The sequence below is a fragment of the Colletotrichum orchidophilum genome, assembly GCF_001831195.1.
Source record: "Colletotrichum orchidophilum strain IMI 309357 chromosome Unknown Scaffold_76.1, whole genome shotgun sequence".
Lineage (NCBI taxonomy): Eukaryota > Fungi > Ascomycota > Sordariomycetes > Glomerellales > Glomerellaceae > Colletotrichum > Colletotrichum orchidophilum.
In genome coordinates this window covers 72,772-90,963 of record NW_019173032.1, presented here as the reverse complement: position 1 = coordinate 90,963, position 18,192 = coordinate 72,772, and the positions used below count along the sequence as shown (strand labels likewise).

The 18,192-nt window shown below is 53.1% G+C and overlaps 6 protein-coding genes across 6 annotated transcripts; 2 read left to right on the top strand and 4 right to left on the bottom strand.

Moving 5' to 3' along the window:
- Positions 1-277: 277 nt before the first annotated feature.
- On the bottom strand, positions 278-1,065 carry CORC01_08768 (glutamyl-tRNA synthetase; the record flags this gene model as incomplete). The annotated part of the gene is made up of 2 exons (XM_022620398.1): positions 278-686; positions 848-1,065. The coding sequence occupies 2 exons, from the start codon at positions 1,063-1,065 to the stop codon at positions 278-280; spliced, it is 627 nt and encodes a 208-aa protein (XP_022473077.1).
- Positions 1,066-2,567: 1,502 nt separating this feature from the next.
- CORC01_08767 (uncharacterized protein) lies at positions 2,568-4,118 on the top strand (the record flags this gene model as incomplete). Its single annotated transcript, XM_022620397.1, has 1 exon — positions 2,568-4,118. One exon carries the CDS (start codon positions 2,568-2,570, stop codon positions 4,116-4,118), a length of 1,551 nt encoding a protein of 516 aa, XP_022473076.1.
- Positions 4,119-5,204: 1,086 nt separating this feature from the next.
- Positions 5,205-6,131, bottom strand: CORC01_08766 (uncharacterized protein; the record flags this gene model as incomplete). The annotated part of the gene is made up of 1 exon (XM_022620396.1): positions 5,205-6,131. One exon carries the CDS (start codon positions 6,129-6,131, stop codon positions 5,205-5,207), a length of 927 nt encoding a protein of 308 aa, XP_022473075.1.
- Positions 6,132-10,127: 3,996 nt separating this feature from the next.
- Positions 10,128-10,355, bottom strand: CORC01_08765 (uncharacterized protein; the record flags this gene model as incomplete). The annotated part of the gene is made up of 1 exon (XM_022620395.1): positions 10,128-10,355. One exon carries the CDS (start codon positions 10,353-10,355, stop codon positions 10,128-10,130), a length of 228 nt encoding a protein of 75 aa, XP_022473074.1.
- A 1,049-nt stretch (positions 10,356-11,404) lies between these two features.
- CORC01_08764 (uncharacterized protein) lies at positions 11,405-11,605 on the top strand (the record flags this gene model as incomplete). The annotated part of the gene is made up of 1 exon (XM_022620394.1): positions 11,405-11,605. One exon carries the CDS (start codon positions 11,405-11,407, stop codon positions 11,603-11,605), a length of 201 nt encoding a protein of 66 aa, XP_022473073.1.
- A 2,800-nt stretch (positions 11,606-14,405) lies between these two features.
- On the bottom strand, positions 14,406-17,813 carry CORC01_08763 (uncharacterized protein; the record flags this gene model as incomplete). Its single annotated transcript, XM_022620393.1, has 1 exon — positions 14,406-17,813. One exon carries the CDS (start codon positions 17,811-17,813, stop codon positions 14,406-14,408), a length of 3,408 nt encoding a protein of 1,135 aa, XP_022473072.1.
- Positions 17,814-18,192: the final 379 nt, after the last annotated feature.

Below are 18,192 nucleotides of genomic sequence, written 5' to 3'. Positions count from 1 at the left end.
GGGACTGCAGCGTGCCGTCCTCCCGGGGTTTCCTTTTTGATGCAACTCTGGCAATTGTCCATGGCCCCATGCAGGCGGGGGTGGATTGCCCCAGGGGAGGCCCGGTGGTTCTCGCTCGCTAAACATGCACGGATACAGAACTCGTCATCACTGTAAATCACCGATATCGCATTGGCTGGTGCGGTGGTGGTGGGTGTGGTGGGAGAGAATTATTTTTACTTGGTCACGAAGCTACCCCTCCACCCCCGCAAAACTCTCATCTGAACCTCACGCAACATCACCCCGCCAAAGCCTTCCCAATGAGACTCAGGGCCCTCTCACTATGGTTCATCTTCAACGCTAGCGCATGCCCCTCCTCGCTCATCTTGGCCCACGTCTTGCGGAGGATCCCAATGATCTTGTCCTCGTCATTCTCCTCCTTGCTCTCAAAGTCGTCAAACTGGTCGTCGAGGAAGACGAGGCACGCTACGTCCTCAAGCACCTGCGTCTCCTCGTCCTTGCTGAGATTTTCCTTGCGGATGAGCGCCGCCACGCGGTTGACGTCCTCCTCGGGAATGGCGGGCTGGATAGCGGACGACGTTGCGAGGAGCTCGGCCACCTGGGCAGCGGCTTGGGACTTGAGCTTCGCGCGCCAACTGAGGTAGCCCGGGCGGGTCATTGGGTAGGTGTTGCGGGGGATCTCCCATCTACGGTTGCAATCAGGTGAGTCAGAAAACGAGGTCGGTTACTTGGGGGGTTCTTATTCATCGCCACAATGTGCTTGATATGCACAAATTTTTGCTTGTAAGTGCTTGTTCAGAGAAAAGGTAAAAGGACAATAAGAAAAATGTTTGGATGACAATGTTACCTCCTGAAATGCTGGGCTCGGCATGCTAATTGCAAGACGGGGGCCGCCGCCGGACTCCTCATGGCGAGCCAGCGCGTCATCTTTTGGGCATAGTGAAGCTCAAAGGGAACCGACTCGACGGACGACGGTCTGGGATCTTGCTTGTGGGCCTCGTCGATCAGCTCAAGAGCCTTGAGATAATTGAGTGGCAGGTCGGGCAGTGAAGACGGCGCTGCCATTTTTGTGTGTATGTTCGTGTGCGTAAGTTACCTTACATGCGAGTACGGACATATGGTGGGTTGTTGGGATGAGTGAGTTTGTCGCTAGGGAGAAGAGTTGGTTGCTGTTTCAGGCCTTGCGAGAACTTCTTGGCCAGTAAGAGAGAAAGCCGCTAGTCGGCCTTCCAAGACCCAAATGCTACCACTGACGGGCGGCTCGGGACGATGAGTAAGCCCAGGGCATGATTGGCCGTCACTCCTGTATCGCCCGTCCCGGACCTGCATCAGAGCCGCAAACCAATCCCCGGACCTTGTCGTTAACATCACGTCGATATTTCCCACATATCCCGCTCCCCCGCGCGATCATGGCTCTGCCAACGTCCTACTCAACATCACACTCAGCATGTAGATCAACGAGACGCATACGCTGTCAATCCGTTGACACCATACCACAGTGCTCCGGCAGATCGCCCTTCCGCTCGGTCTCGCCTGTTCTAGACCGGAAGGATACTTTAAGGTCCAGCGAGGGGGAAAGGACCCCGAACAACGGCGTTTCGTCCCTTCGTCCCAACACGGCTGATCCTGCATACGCACATTTCCCGTATGATTCAAGCTCGTTGATTGGCCGGTCCCATTCAACAGCTTAAGCTGAAGTTTGACACTTTGGCAGTCTGATGAAGCGGTATTAATAGCTCTCAAGGAGATCTTCTGCCCCATCTTGGCCGTCAAAGCCAGCTTCAAGTTTTTATTTTTGTGTTTGTGCTCACCACAACCACAAGCAGAATTTCTTTTATTTTTTTCTACAGAATTGATCCAATTGCCCACTTTATATCGCGGGAGGGTATGCCTGTCCTTTTGAGGAAGGATGACGGAACATTTGTGCCAGCTACGGTGAAATTGCAGCTTCCAGATTTTGCACCACTTTGACCAATCGCTCCTGCCTCCTTTGCCAACTTCACCAACAGTCGAAAGCTCAACCACACACCTCATCCTCCGTTCCTTCTTTCCTTCTTTCAAACGTTCATTATTTTTTCATCATTCAGCACGACTCTGTGACAGCTGTCAATCGTGATCTCTCAGCCAGTGTTTTCTTTGATAATCCTATCAATAGAACACGGCAACTTCACAATCGCTTTCAATAGCATTCACCAAAACCGGACCTACCCGCAACTCACTCATCAACATCACAATCAACTTCATCGATAACTTCCAACCGACCTCACACTCAAAATTTTTTTGACGAGCACACAATCAACTCGTCTTCTCAATAGGAGTGGTACTTGTCAGACTCGGTGGATCGAATATCGCCCATTGGACAATTGGAGTAATTCGGAACGGAAGCAACGACCACCGATCTCACTCCTTTGTAGTATCAAGAGTATTCAGGGGCAGACTATACCTAACAAGTGGGTTTTACTTCGAACGAACCTTGCACTCCATATTTCACCTCACTGACACACGCAGGCTTCACCTCTTCAGCCTTTCATTCCTCCACAAGCCCATAAACTTATGCCTTTCCAACCATGACGAAGGCTAAGAATAAGGCCACGGCGGCGGTTGACAATGAGACATCCTCTGTTCCAGCAGTAACCGTTGAATCTGACGACGCCATGACCCTCGTCGACTTGTTTGGGGACCTGGAGATCGATGAACTTACTGAGCCTGAAGACAAAACCACCTCTGCCGAATCGACCAGCGGTATGAGTTCAGAGGTCAGCACAGACGCCGCTGACAGTGAGGTGAATCTCAAGAAGTTAGGCAAGAAGGGCAAGTTCGTGGACCCCGAAAGCGAGTCGGGCACAGAAGCAGAGACATCGTCCAAAGTAACATCAGAAGCTACTAGCTCAGAGGCAGCCATGGCTGAGTCGTCAACTTCTGGTGAGACAAGCTCGGAGAAGAGCACGACCGACGATGCGTCCTCAAAGGGTGCAGACGCCTTTTCTGGGGCCCAGTCATCGCATTCTGGCGACTGGACTGTCTCGGAGGACACCCTCATCCTCAGCATGAAGGAGGGTGGAGAGACCTGGGCCTCCATCGGCAACGCCATCAACAGAGGCAAGAACGAGGTCAAGAAGCGCTGGCATGTGTTGAAGGTCAACTATGCCAACTCGACCGAATCTGGAGGCGAGACTCAGACGGAGTCAGGAGGAGAAACCATCCAGACAGAATCTCAGACCGATACCGAAGCTGATACCGAAGCTGATACCGAAGCTGATATCAAGCCCGACGAGAGCCATGACGAGGTCAAGAAGACGGACGACAAGTATAAGTCCAAAGCAGAGAGAAAGGCCGAGCGCAAGGCCGAAAAGCAGAAGCAGAAGAAAACGGAGAGCCCCAAGTTCGATGACCAACGACAAGAGTCACAGAAACCTTCTAAGGGGGAGAAGGCCACCGAGGCGAAGATATCTGAGCCCAGGCCCAAGTTACCCAAGCAAACAACCAAACCCGCCAAGCCCATCCCGTCAAAGGACTCGTCGCCAAAGCCTGCTACAGACTCCAACGACGAGACCCCAAGCCTATCCTACCGAGACCGCTTCAACCTCCTCCGCGACACCTCTTCGGCGTCCGAGTCCTCGCCCGAGTCCTCGTCCTCTGCTACCAGCGAAGATGAATACGACGCCGACAACGAAGCTGATCCCTTGGCCCACTACGAAAGAGAACTCGCCTGCCAGGAACGCTACATACGCCGCCACGTTCACCCAGCGCTCTACCCTCCTATGCCGCCGGCCGCGGCGTCAAAGAAGAGGGAATGGCCGCTTCCCCCGCCCGCCAGCAGACGACCGCCCAGCCCGGCAGACAGACAGCAGCGCCGCGACGACGCGACGCTCGCGGCCTTGGTATCCAAGAGGGAGGCGACCAAATGGCTAGAGATGCAGGCCAACTTTTACAACGCCACGGGCAGGATGGTGCCGCTACACATGATCAAGTCGAGGTGTGAGGCCGAGGAGGACCGGGGTAAGGTGGCGGGCGTTCGTAGCTGGGCTTCTTCGGTGGCTGGTGGCGAGGATCTGTTGGATCCCAACGAGGGTCAGGACACTCCTGACGATGCGCTGGTCGATGATGACGAGGATTGATTCTTTTTCTGCGCTCCCCCCCCTTGCCCCTTGAGATACCTGGCTCGAGGGGGTGACTACTAATGAATAACGATGACGAGGATGCGGGGGTTCCTCGACGAGAGACGGACCGAATCGCCCCTTTTCATCTACGAGTCTATGATCATGAATGGGGGGCTAGGGCTTCTGGTTTAGACAGACGGGTTGCGGGATATAAAAATGGGATGGGACTCGGGATAATGGATAGAACGGGGGTATTTGCGTTATTTTGCTTTAGGCCGTCTCTCTAGGTACGAGTTTATTACTGCGGGGGACTAGGGATCTTTTCTGCCCCCTCCCATACCGAGCCACCCAGCCTTGCTTCATTCTTTCTTCCCGGCGTGGGATTTCGAGGGGAAATCAAGGACGTAGCGCCGAATTGAACACCCCTATTTCACAGCATGAGACTCGATGCGGAGTTTCCTTGTCAGCGTGTTGCTCGTGAGAGTGATTCATCTCGGTGGCCTCTCCCTACCACGAGATGTGAGTTGCGGAGAAACGCCTGAATCTTGAAAACTCCTATGGAAAAGAAGATGGTACAAGTACCACTAGCAGCCACCGCAGAGGACGGGGTATCAATGGAATCAACTATTACAACAAAACAGCCATCTTGCGTGGCGCATATGAGAAACCCCGCACCATTTCAATTCGCCTCTATGCTCGCCGTATCCAATATATAAGTACAAGTAAGCAGCCCTCGAATTCATCTAGGGTTCCGCTGTAATATTATGTGCCACCCAATGCGCCGCTGGAGATGCTGTGTGCGCCCAAGTTATCGAGGATGTTCCACGAAATGTTCAACTCCGCTGCGGCGATAGTTGTCAAGCCAAATTTTGTACATCAAAGAAGCCTGGAGGAAAGTTGCCTGTGGGAGGCATCCCATCAGGGGAGGTTGTCGTGCCTGACTCCTACTCGACCGAGCGTGGCTTCCGCCATCAATCAGAGCAGGGTTGCCCGTACTGCCCTTACCAAGCTACCTCCCCAGAGAAACCCTTGGCTGGAGGTGGAGTGTGGACGAGTGCCTCCTAACCAGGGCACAGAATGGTCACCATCGAGACATGCCATCACTCAGATGGGGTTCTCCATGCCGGGGGCCATTGTCGTTCCTGGCGGTGCAGCCGGACTGGGGCTGGTTCCCCTAGTTAAAGTATTGTTGCTCGACCCGAGCCCTCGCTTCATCATCTTGCCCAGAACGGTGACCAGCTCGCAAGCATCGGAAAACATGTCGTCGTCCATGCCCTCAGTCGCCTCGTAGACCTCGGAAATGGCGTCCTTGGCCAGTTTCCGGCTCCCGTCAGCGTCATGTACACATTCGTAAAGGAACGCGGCGTATTCAGTCTTGACAGAGAGTCGTAACGAGTGCGAACCCCAGAGATGTTGATCGGCCAGGGTAATCGCCTCTTTGAAATACTTATGCGCCTCGGGGAGATAGTCTCTTGGCGGCTCGAGGAATGCGGCAGGCTGATCGGAGCCGTCTCGGGGAGCGAAACCCGGCGGAGGGTTCACCGGACCGCCCTCGAGGGCATGGGTGGGCTGTATTGAGCCTTGTGATGAGTTCCAATCCTCCCTCGCGATCCCTTTGCCCTTGTCCAACCTTGGTGGGGTCAATCCGGCCATTGTGTCTGGAGTTGCAATGCCCATGGTGGACACTGCAGGTTTGTTGTGGAACAGGACGAAGATGTGGTAGAACGATGCTCGTAGCTTGTACGCCAACACCCGGAGCTCTGTGTGATTGCCCACCATGGGAATCACATATTGCTGGAGCATCACTAGACCCTCTCTCGAAAGCCAGATGATGTGGAAAATGAGGTCGAGAGATTGGGGCGCGCGGGCGGCATCGGGTCTACGTTGTTTCTTCGCTGTGACCAGTTGTTCTGCGAGGCTCAGAGAGAGTCCGAGGATCTTGTAGAGCATTGATGATAAGAGTGGATTATCGGTTTCGACGGTTTTGGCCCATTTTCCGAGAAACTTCTGATCCACTTCGGAGGAAGCCATCGGGACTTGCTCGGAAATGTGAGGCAGGTGAGGTGGGATGGCGGAGATGGGTATCGCGGCTTCCCTGGGCCTTCAAAAGAAATGGCAAGCCCCAAGTGAGGAAGTGGACTGGAAATCGCCAAAAATTCGCCAATGGTAATTTAGTGCCGTTCTTTGCGCCGATTCAAAGTCGCTCAGGAGAAGGGGGCGAGCAATGAATGGAAGAGCGATAGAAAGGGCTGGGAGTAAGCCACAGGTGAGAGTGAATGAGCCAAGATTATGAGAGCTGCAGAAAGCTCGAGGTGAGATCCGGGAAGTAGAATAAGCCGATTACGTTTTTATCTTTGGCCTGGTAATGACACTGAGTTATGCCGGTGGTCAGCGACTACGGACATCGATCGCATTGAGTGTAATCTGGAGGGGATGAATACTCACGGGTATAATACATTACAGTAAGTGCTAAGTGAGGGAGTCCGACCATGCGACCAGTGGGAAACTTGCTAGGTGCAGACAGCAACTAGCAAAGTGACAGAGCAAAATGAGGCTCAAATGAGGAGACGAGTGATTGAGTGATCGTTTTTGCAAATGGCATGACGACGTCGCTCGATGCTTGGGTGGATTGTTGTCGAGAGTCCTTTTCAAAGCAGATGTAGATAGAACTACCCGATGGGCTACGAGGGCGATCCCTGGGAGAATAAACGAGTGTCAGAGGGCAATGCCGGCGTAGGAGGCGGTGAAGAGCGGGCGTGGGCGTGGCTGCGGGGGCGGGACTAAGTGCCAAACGTGCGTCAATGTCAAGGTGGGAGGCAGGTGTAATCGGATCAGACGAGATGAGACGGCTGGTAGCAGTTGCAGTCGTGGAATTGAGGTAGGACGAGGTACTGTGATGAAGGTCGGGCTATGAAGGCATCTCGACGGTGATCGAGGACGAGTCGAGGAACAGCAGCGATGCAGGTAAGTTTTGAAATGGGTTCAGGCGATGTAATGTAAGGTAAGGTAATGTAGGTAGCTGCAGGTTATATGTGCCCTAAAGGAGAGCTTGCAGACACAGGCGCAGAGGACTGGGGCGTGCTGTCGTATTGTGCATGAACGAGTGTGGGCCTTCGCGAGAGCTGCTGGGCAGTCTGGCCGTAGATCCTGGAGAGCCGAGGCCGGTTGGGAATGGAGGCACTTCCTGGGGTACTGGTACAGATGGATGACGAAGTCGCCCAACAGGTGGTGGTGGCCGCGCGATAGGACGTCTGAGTTTGGACACCAAGGGTTGGGCGATTATGAGCTGAGATGAGAGGTGGAAGCAGGAACGGCGGCTGTGGGCGATGTCGTACAGAGACGAGAGGCAGCGAATGAAGTGGGATATTGAGAGTTGGATGAGGGGGCCAGTATGCTGCAAGATGAGTTGTCCACCTCTCGGAAGACGACACGCACCGCGCGCACCGTGTGAATTGAGAGCAGCTGATATGGGATCCCCGGCGGAATCGAATGCGAAGACGGGTGGTGGATTGGGCAGAAAACGGAGAGAAGTGAGAGGCTGAGTGCTCGTGAGAAAGAGAGAATTGCGGAGACTGATACAGAACACAGCAGCCGGTGACATCAGCCTGGGAATGCTATGGCTGGGGCTGGAAAGGCTGGGTTTTCAGCCAAAGTGATGAATGAAGCTTGGGGGAGACAGAAAGAGAAAGAAAAAGAGCTTACCTAGAGCTGGAGCTTGGGCTGGAAAGCTGGAAAGCTGGAACTGGAGCTGGAGCCGGACAGAGGCAGGATACGGAGGTACGGATACAGCGTGGGAGAAACAAGGCTTGCAAGTCAAGGAAGGCCAAGCACAGGCACCGTTTCCCACGAACTAGGACGGGGACACGGGGGGTAAAAAGATGCCCGCGCTAAATTGGGACCCCTGCGACCCGCTTCTGAAAGTGAAATGGCACTGGCAATTGCGACTTGCCCAGCGTGGCAAGCCGCAAGAGCCAGACACACTACTAAGGTAGGAGTGAAGACGGGAATCCTTCCTGGCCACCTTCTTGTCTGCCTCCACCGGCTCTCTCTTCCAGTCGTCGGCATCCTCCCTCTTCTAGCCCTCTCTCCCACTCTCCGAGCAAATGGCAGCATGCTGAGATCTCCTCGGTCATCGACTTGTCCCACGCATTGAGGAGTTGAGGCTTGCTTCTTCCGTTCTTCGACGGTCTCCAGTCTCGCCATCCAATCTATTCAACCGAACGCGCTACGGAATCATGCGCCGTTCGTCTGAACCCTAGGATGCTTTCCGATCTGAGTTGACGCCTACGACACGATAGCGCCGCGCTTTCGTTGTGACGCGCGGGATAACGCTCCGAGACAAGCCGACCAACAAACCAACCCAAGGCTCCGCGGGGTCTCGAGTGTCCTTCATTGACCGGCAGCCCGCTCGACTGGACCCCTCTGCGAGTTGAAAATGTCTGCTTCGGCCCTCGAGACAGAAACTCCTCCCAATAGTTGCGACGGCGGCGGCCAAGCTTGACGCTACACGAACCTCAGTTCCGAAGTGTCCTCTCGCACTTTTACCGTCCACCCGCCATGTCATCACGCCGAGCTGAGACACGGGAGATGCCATCTCGCTTGATGTGCACAAATCAGCCTGAGCCGCTGACTTGCTTGCTTTTCCTCCCTTCGCCGAACATGTCTTTCGCGTCGCTTTGAGACTTCGCCATGCGCCCACACAGACAGGCGCAATGCGCTCTCGTGGCCTGCTGCCGGCGAACTGATATCGGTCGAATGCTCCCCACGTACGGAGTAAGCCTAATTCTGGCCGTGACCATTGTGTTTGATGCACCCTACGCGGGCGAAGCAAGGGTCCCAGAGGCGCACAACGTGGCCGGTTGTCGACTGTCGAGTAATCTTCTTGTCGCCCTCGAACAGCAACCAGACAGCCCGTGCGACTGTCACCCTGGTCAGTCTGGGGGTTTCAAAACGCCCAGCCCACGTCCCGAAACAAATGCTGTTCAGACATCGTGGTGTATTCACCGATAGGGGTTGCACAAGCCGTCTTGTACGAGGAAGACTGGGTAAAATGGCACAAGTCGTCCATCATGGAATAACTTGTGCTCCACGGTGTTTCCACCAAGAGGATACGTCCCGCTGACTCGCCCCACTACCTTACCTAGCGTTTGGCAGTAGCCCCTGTTTCGTGGCGACCCGAAATGATCTAGACTGTCTGTGGACTAGCGTCGAACGTCTCTTGATCGTCTTCTGATCTAACCAACGGGACGCGGCGCGCTTCTCAACGCAGGGAAAAGGTCCCTTGGTGCTCGACTCAACTCTCGGCATCCCAGCCACCTTTTTTTTTTTTTTTTTTTTTTTTTTTTTTTTCCCTTTCCCAAAATCAAAATTTCCCCTTCCCCCCCCCCTCTAATTCCGTTCCCCCCCCCCCTTGGGCGCCCCCCCACAGCCGCCAAGGGTCCCGCCCCAAACGACATTGCCCCCCCTCCGCCTACAACCCCGCCCCCCCCAACTCCCCAGTGTCGCTATCCCTCAGCTCTCAATTGCGATTCGCCGGCCTCGTGTGCGGCCTCCCAAAGGCGTCAATGGTGCCAGCGCATAAGTCAATGGCCTCGCTGCGCCTGATAACTGCGCGCATTCAAATCTCAGCGCTCCAAGGAATAAGTCGCACTGTTACGCCACGCCAACACACCGATGCCATTGAAGTTCCCAGATTTTCAAGGTGAAGAGAGGGATGCACTGGACCTGATCAGCATAGGGCCCACAACGATGCTCACGCTGGGCCATGATCAATGCGGCCATCCCTCCTTCTCAATCCACCGGCTAATTCTTCACTGAATGGCGCCGCCCCTGCTCACAGGAAATCCAGCATACGGCTTACACGCTGAAGCACGGCCTGACGTCTGCAGAAGTGAGCATCAACAGCAGCAACAAACAGGCAGGACGAAAACTGGCGGTGAGGAACTGGCCTCCGAGTTCCTTGCGGCTCTGTCACCTATGTCATCTTGGAAATGCGATTTCTTGTCTCCTGATGGGTCCACCTCCACTTTACCTTGACAAGACATGATGCCAGAGCTCTTCTGGGGTGGCAAGTAATGTAATGTCGAAATGGGTGCAGATGACTACCACGCATGCAATTATGCCTTGCAATATGGCCTGCCAACTTCTGTACATGTCTCCAGCGTTGTCATCGAGGTCGCAGTACAAATGCACCTCTCTGCATGTGTTGTCAACGCAGATGAGAGCGGCCGTCGTACTTTCTGCCAGCCTCAACATCGCGCCCCTAAACTGTACGACTGCGTCATCTCACTCGGAGTCGGGCTCGGTCTGGACTGCGTTACACTACGATCCTGGGACCATGGGCCTGCAGCCCTATATGCCACGATCAAAACCTCAGCACCGGGTGAGGTTGAAGGTTGGCCAGTCACTCTGGAACCCCTTGGCCGTGTCGACTTGCCCCTAATTTCACGCGAGAGACAACATGACATTTGTCGGGCACACATTTTGGAAACGTGGATGCATTCATCAGACAGTACAACACACCATCTGCCAGCTGGCAAACTCTTTGATCTTGGTCCCCGTTGACTTTCGAATGAGAACAAATGATTTCGTTTGAGACTTGCGTTATCGTTCCCGGTTCCTGGCCGCGGTAACCACCGTTTGCTTTCCGGGGCGGGACGTTGCAGCGTCCGGGCGACCTGCGCGCCCTGCTTGCAAGATGACAGATCTCGGTGCTTTAAACATGGTTTCTCTCCTTTTTGTGTACCTCGCCCTCCGGCTCGAGTGCCGCGAAGGCCGGAGGAGGCTTCCTACAGCTTGCCAAACGGCGTTGTCTGTAGGATCGAAGTAACGCCGTTTGAACCCCTCGCGGCTTGGTCCCCGACATGGGCAAACGGGACTGGCATTGGCATGTTTGCAGGTTATGGAAACTACAAATACAGGTTCCTTCGGCTGGTCCCTCTCAGGCGTGGTTGGCATGTTTCCTGAATCTTGTATTGATCCAACATCATCACATTCGTTCCTTACGCCTGCGTGATTCAGAGAGTAAAGAGCGAGTCTCGGCTCATATTCGCACGTCTTACATTGACACCCTCGGCCACGAGTATCGCCATTTGTAGAAATATCTCGCCTTCCAACTGGCCAACCACACAACCTTACAAACCCGAAAGGGTCTCTCGACTAGTAATACACTACTCCGCGCCAAAGATCCAACCGCTCATTATCAACGCTTCAATACGCTCCTTCTCAGCTCTCACGATAGAAAGCTATCGCATTTCTAAACCACAACAACCTCCTCTACGCCCACCAGCATAACACAGCCCATAATGTGCCAATACTACGCCCACGCCTTCACGTGCAAGCACCTCTCCTTCGCATTTGCCCGCTTCTGCCAGCCCGCGAGCCTCATACAGAAACCCTGCGCCAAGAGACAGGTCTGGCAGACCATAGGCCTCGACGATGCCTGCGAGGAGTGCTTAACTTGGTTCCCCGATCGGTACCCGTGTCGGAGGCCGCGGTATCAGTGAGCTGGAAGGAAGTGCTGTTGTAGAGCGGTGACGACTCAAGCCGGAGTGGACGGACCGTCGTCTTGGGCTGGTTTCCAGGCGGCTTGGCGAGAGTCTTTTGATAGAGACGGTATAGAGTCTTTTGAGGGAAGTAAGCTGCTTCAGGGCCGTTCTTGTTTGGAATATTTGGAATTGTTATATCCGGCGCCAACAATGGGATATGGTCTTGTAAGAGGTTCGGGGCCGGGCTACAGTATCTACTTGGGAAAAAAAGGGTTGAGCAACGCAAATGAGACCTAGACGTCCAGGATCGAGAGTGCGGGATACACTTTCTTGGAAAACACCATATGTTATATTCGAAACCACAAAATGTAATCTTTTAGGTCTACACAATGTATCTGATATTGCCGTGTTTCGGCATAACTCCACTGGCTCTGTGTACCTATGACTCTTCTCAATCCTTGTGCACCGTTGCAGAAGTGTAAGAAGGGTGGCGTTCTTCACAGTCTCCTCTTCGTAGGCCTTGGCTGCTTGATATAATAGTTTGGCCCGTTCAAACACCGTAGTCGTTTATAACTTCTGGTTTCATCGTTGAAAAAAATACGCCGACAACGATGCACTGCGCGCATGCCTTGATCTCTCCCATCCATGCCAGCCCCCACATGTGAAGTGCAGGTTTGCCGTGGCTTTCTTTCAAATTGGTATAAATCATGTCTGGAATTGTCGTGCCCACAGCTTTCATCTTCCATCCGCCTTTCCAGCAGTGGTACGAACAGGTCAATTAATACCTTGATACGGTTCTTCTGCATCAGGACTCCAGCTGGGACTGACTGCTGTCCCAGGATGTTTGCAGAAGATATCATTGTCCACAGGTAGAAAGCTATAGCAGGCTTCGCATATATTCGTTTCTACCAGAAGATTCGTCAATAGATACTTTCAAGGTCATGTAGATGAATAGAAAAGAGTAGACGTGTAGTAGAAACATGCTAAATGCAAGATATCTCAAGTCTATCGTGACGATAAGCATGACACAACGGAAAACCAAGACATCAAATTTGAGTTTTGCATGCTGCCTCAGCCCGGTGACGGAAACAGGCGGACATATATTAATGATATCATCGCTCCTTGGTAGAGTGTCCTGTCCAATTTCGCGAAGTCAGTCTCATCACACTTCTAAGTAAGTTTGGAAGTTGCATCTGGCACTATGCGTCCTCCTCGTCTGCGTTTTGCGTTTGGCAAAGGCCCATTGCTATATCGGAGCTGTTTTACGGCTCTGAAAATTTCCTCTAGTGCACATTGTAGCACCTTATAGAATAGAACTTGTTATAGCTATTCCCTTCCGCACTCAACACGAATAACCTGAGTCAATGGAGAGCTTGAGGTGAAAAGTGATGTTCTGATGCTCCTCCTTATGCTGATGCTTCACACACACCACTAGACGCTATCTTCTCCAAAGAAAGCACTTTCATGCTAAGAATTTCATGGCAACATCGTCCCTGCCTTGCGCAGATATCTTAAGGCACCAGTTCTGCCACACATAAAAAGGCACGTCCGCCTTACCCAACATCCCTTTGAAAGCCCGACTCGGCTGCTTATTGTCCTCACTTTCGGGGTTCACTGTGGTCCGCAAGCATCTCGCCTTCAAGGAAATCATTCTGAAAGGTTAGATGATAGGAAGGCAGGCCATATTACTCCACTTCCCGCTGATTGATGATTCTGTTCCCGTCACTCAGGGTACATTAGCTATCAACGAAGCGCCGTCACACTGCTACAGAGACGCTGAGAGATGGGTTCCCTGGGTTAAAAAAGATGCTCCCTTACTACTGGCGCGGAATGCTTAGTTGTGTGTAAGTGCAAAACGGACACCTCACCTCAAACCCCCAAAGATTGAGCTCAACGAAGCACCATTCCCCCTAAGAGGGAAAACAGAGAGACATTTTGCTGTATCCACTGCTGATAGATTCATACAGACACTAAATCATGTCATCCCGGCACGTCTGAACAGAGTAGAACCCCACACACCTCCAACCCGCCCAAAAAACGTCGTAACCCACCACAATCGCAACAGCTCCACCACAATACCTAAACATCACGATATCACGACATCACCCACCCAAAATGAACAAAAACATACAACACCGGGTATTCGCTGGTCGTCACCGACCCAACTACTAATCCAGCCCTCATTAGCTTATCTATGGGAGAGCGGACGGGATCCCGAGTTTTCCAATGGGTATGGTCGTATGTGGTAGTTAGCTACGATGGACTGGTTGATGTACGCCTCGTGGAGCAAAACGCCTACTCGTTTGCGAACGACAACAAACCCCGCACGTCCACAGGCAACGTTTTAGAGTCAACAGCATACAGTAAAGAGGGGAACTCAACTGCAGAGAATGAAAGCCGAAGTGAACGGGTTGGTAGACTGGTCGCTGAGTAACGACCTACCATGCCCAAGTAAAACAAGCTTCGCCTTGAAACTCGACACACCAAGATGTCGACTCGTGAACATACATCTCATCCGAGTTTCTACACGTTGTCCCAAGACGTCCCGAGTTACTGTCTCCACCAGAAGTCTGTCCAGCACCATAGCGAACTGAAGCCGCCACAGAAAGAACCATATGTATGTGCTGAAATGTGGAATCTTATAATTCTGGCTTCCCTCATTGCTATGATGGGGGGGTATGATCTCAAAACTATGTGCAAGTAATAAATAAAAAAATCCCAACTCCCTTGTGTCGATCATGGGTATATAAAAAGAAGATAATAAATTTCCTTTCAATCCAAAAGCCTCCCCTCCAAATTCGACTCACGCTAAAACCCTTCAAATCCATGATGGGACCTTCATCCGGGCATGCGCAACAGCTGCCGGTTTCCGTCGTCGGCTACCGATGTGTAAAGATTCCCCATTCTCGTTCTCGGCCAGGTCCTCAAAGTGCTGGTGTCCAACCGTGATAAGCTTGATGATGTTGCCGAACCCAACCGCCACCGATGCCGTGCCGACCTTGACTATGGGACCCAGTTCCGAAATAATGAGATGCGAACCCATCTCGTACTCGGCATGAAGGGGCCTTGTTTCGTAGATCTCCTCCCGCCCCAGTTCTGAAGCCACCCAGACCTCCCAGTTGTCCTGCGATCTGCTCGGTCGCTTCTCTAATCGTTGATACATCCTGTGACGGAGGCCCCCGGTTGTTGTCGGTGACGACTCGCCGCTGCTCGATCCGCTATCGTATACCCCTCTCCGGACGCCCACGAGGAAACCGTTCGGCAATGCCTCCCACGTCCCCGGATTACTGATCTCTCGTTTCGACTCGACTGTATCGGCCCACGCACTACAGTTTCGACTGGGTGGCATATTTGTGTTACGGAAGCAAATGACTTTGCCTTCTTCTTTGGGCGTCAGAGTGTGAATCACGCAGTCGCCTTTGTCCGCATGTGTATACGCGATGCCGAACGAAACAAGCCCTACTGACCCACACTGAGGTTTCCTCCGTGATGAGTGAATACACCTCAACGACCGCGGTTGGATTGGGTCCGTCTCAAAGGTGTGAAGCAGCGTCTTCGTTTTCGCATCGACCAGGTCAACCGTATGAGACCTCGCTACAAGGAACGAACCGAGTGCCGAGAGTGGCACAACCTGGGACGCACCGCGGTCTTCGGCTGTGTGTACGTCGAGGCTCTGTGAGATCCAAGTGTCGTCTCGCTGCTGTGTCGCAACATGTATACAGCCTTTTCTCGACGCTGTCAGAATAGACAGCTGCGCAGTACCGCTGGGTGCGATCTTCTGTACCAGCGGACGGACGGAAACTAAGGGGCTCTTGCAGATGGAAAATTCCTTAGGCTCATTCTGACCAGGAACAATCTGTATCATGGTTCCATTTCGTCGCACAATGACGAGGGGGCTCGAAAAGTCAAAAGTCGGTGTTCCGAAGAAGAATCCCTCGGGTTTTTCAGGCCTCTGATTCTTCAAATCGACTGGAATCGGCTGACTCCATCGATGCTCAACCAAGTTCCATAGGAAGACCTTATGGGAGGATAACAATGCCAACCAGCTGGATTTCTTGTCCGTAGCAACTGCCAACACCGGAAAGGGATTTTCGGGGGGTGTTTCGATGTCAGCCAGCGAGTAGTCCCTGACGCCCGACCTGACGTCCCACACACGAATTGAGCGGTCCAGGCCGACGGAAATAATGTGCCCGTCATATGACGAGGACATGAGAACAACGTCCAGGGAGTGAGACTCTGGGAGGGATTCAATGGCCAAAAGGGGTTGATCCCCTATATCATCGTTGCGTCTCGACTCAGCGTCGTTTCCCCACAGTAGGTAGTTCATGAGAAGACGGACAGCAGATAGAATGAATAACACGGTGACGAGAAAGTGCTTCAGATGATGGTCGATGAAGTCATATAGAGCCGGCAGCAGTGGACGTTCCGGCATAACAGGCGTGCGGTCCGCGCCCTTAAGGACAAATACTAGAGGGTCATATACCCGAGCGATGTAACTGTGGGACCTGGGCTTGATGACGTTGATAACCTCGCGGGCGCTTTCGTGGTCTTGAAGCCGAAGCCAAGATGTTGGGCTTCGCGCTTGGTGAATATCGACAAGGATTGAGTTCTTCGGTTGGCTAAAGCTGACGGTGTCTCTAGAAACCCTGAAAATTCCACGTACCAGTCGGATGAAAGTGTCATTCTCGAAAAAGTGCCACTGAGCAATCAAAACGAACGTGATCATGATGACAGTGCCTGCAATGCGCGTTGATAGGCCAATTTTTCCTTGTAGCATTGCCTCGAGGCAGCTCCTATTCGCAGGTTGCTGCTCCTGCCCGTACCTGTTGTTTTTCAGCGATGCCTTGGCAAGCGCGTCACTAAGCTCTGTTCGTCGCACATCGACACTGAGGACCGCGAGGAAGAAGGTCGATAGGTAGAAGAAGTCAAACACAATAGCGACGGCCACAAAGTTGCAAAATGCGGACACACCAGGGGAGACTATCTTGGATAGTCCCCATAGGATAAGCACATTTTGGGCCGAGCTGGCCAGCGCAACATGTGCCGTCTCTCCAAATGCACGGCTGATTCGACTACTTGTGCTGTTCTCCGAGGGAGTCAAAATGACGGCGTTGATGAGTCTGAATATGTTCTCGAGGCTCATGGAGAGAACCACGACCGGATATGCCGCTTGCGGAATTCTGGATAAGTCGACCCGGAAAACGGCGCAGACTGTAAAGCTGGACATGATAGAGACGACAATCTGGACAAAGACCGTGACTATCAGGCCAAATTTGGATTTGACCGCCCTTAGCTTGGATAGGCTGTACAGAAAGTAACTCGCGACTAGAGCATATGCCAGCGCCAGGAATACTGTGTCTTGAACGGAGATGGGCATAAATTGGAACTCGTACAGCTGGCTGGACATGCTCTTCCCGTCGGCCGGGTAAGCTGTCCATTTGTGTCTCATCCGATTTGCGAGAGCTTCAGCCTTCCTCTCCCACTGACGACCGACCGGCGAATCGCGCAGGTGGATCAATGTTATGACAAGAGCATCGGCGGCCAGAAGTTTTCGATCTTCGAAGCGCTTCCCGCTGAAGACAATGGAATGTCGTAGAGTGACGTTTACTGAGGTTGGCTGAGTCTTCCGCGCATTGACGGTAGAAATGATGTCCGAGTCGGAAGATATGCGCTCGGTGGAGCATGCCCAGTACTGGAGAGGCGAATGGAAGAACCACGACTGGTTGGTGAGGCCGTTGACGACATGGAATGCATCTCGGTCTCGAGGGGCAAGATCTGCATGCGGATCGTGGGCCCGAAGGGACGTAACGGGCCGCCGTGGGCTAAAATCTTTGGTGGGACCCAGGAGCTCATCCTGCAGTTCGAGCGCGCCTAGCAGCACGTCGTGGTCCAATGCTTTCATGTAGCTGCCGTGAACCCAAATGGAGCGCATGATTACATCGGATTCGATGCTGTTTTCCTTGAGCGGCTGCGCAGCAGTCCACACATGATGGGGGAGGTTGGAGGCGCCATTGCTCAGGTCCGAGGTGTAGAGGAACGGGAAGGGGTATATGAGGATCGCCGCGACGGTCACGGAGATGATGAGGGTCGTTACTACGTGTCTGGAGGCATATCGACCGTATCGCGCAAACGCTCGGCGGAGAGGATGGTTCGTGGCAAGGGCTGGAGCTTCCGTCGTTCTGCAGATAGGTAAGTCAGGACATACAATACAACGGGGCTGATCCATGATGAGTGGCACCAGCTTGGGTCGGGGAAAGGAGGGAATCCGTACCCTCGCAAAGGATACAAAAGATACCAAATCATCTGCGGCGACGTTTGCAAGTGAACTTGCAGCGACTGCAACAGAAGAATTGGTAGTTGAATTTGCAGAGTTGCAGAAGCGGACGCTGCTTAGTTGAGCGTACGATCCATCCAGTGTTAGACTGCACGGGACAGTAATATTGTAGTAATCAGTCTGCAAGTGAAAGTCGTCCTACACATGGTTCGACTCGACACTGATGATTGAGGTGTGGCGGCCAAAGGAATCGAACATGCGGAGCGGCCGGGGGATCGTTGGTTCGGAAAGTACTCTCGACGCGGGGGAGAGGGACGAGGAAGCTTTTGCA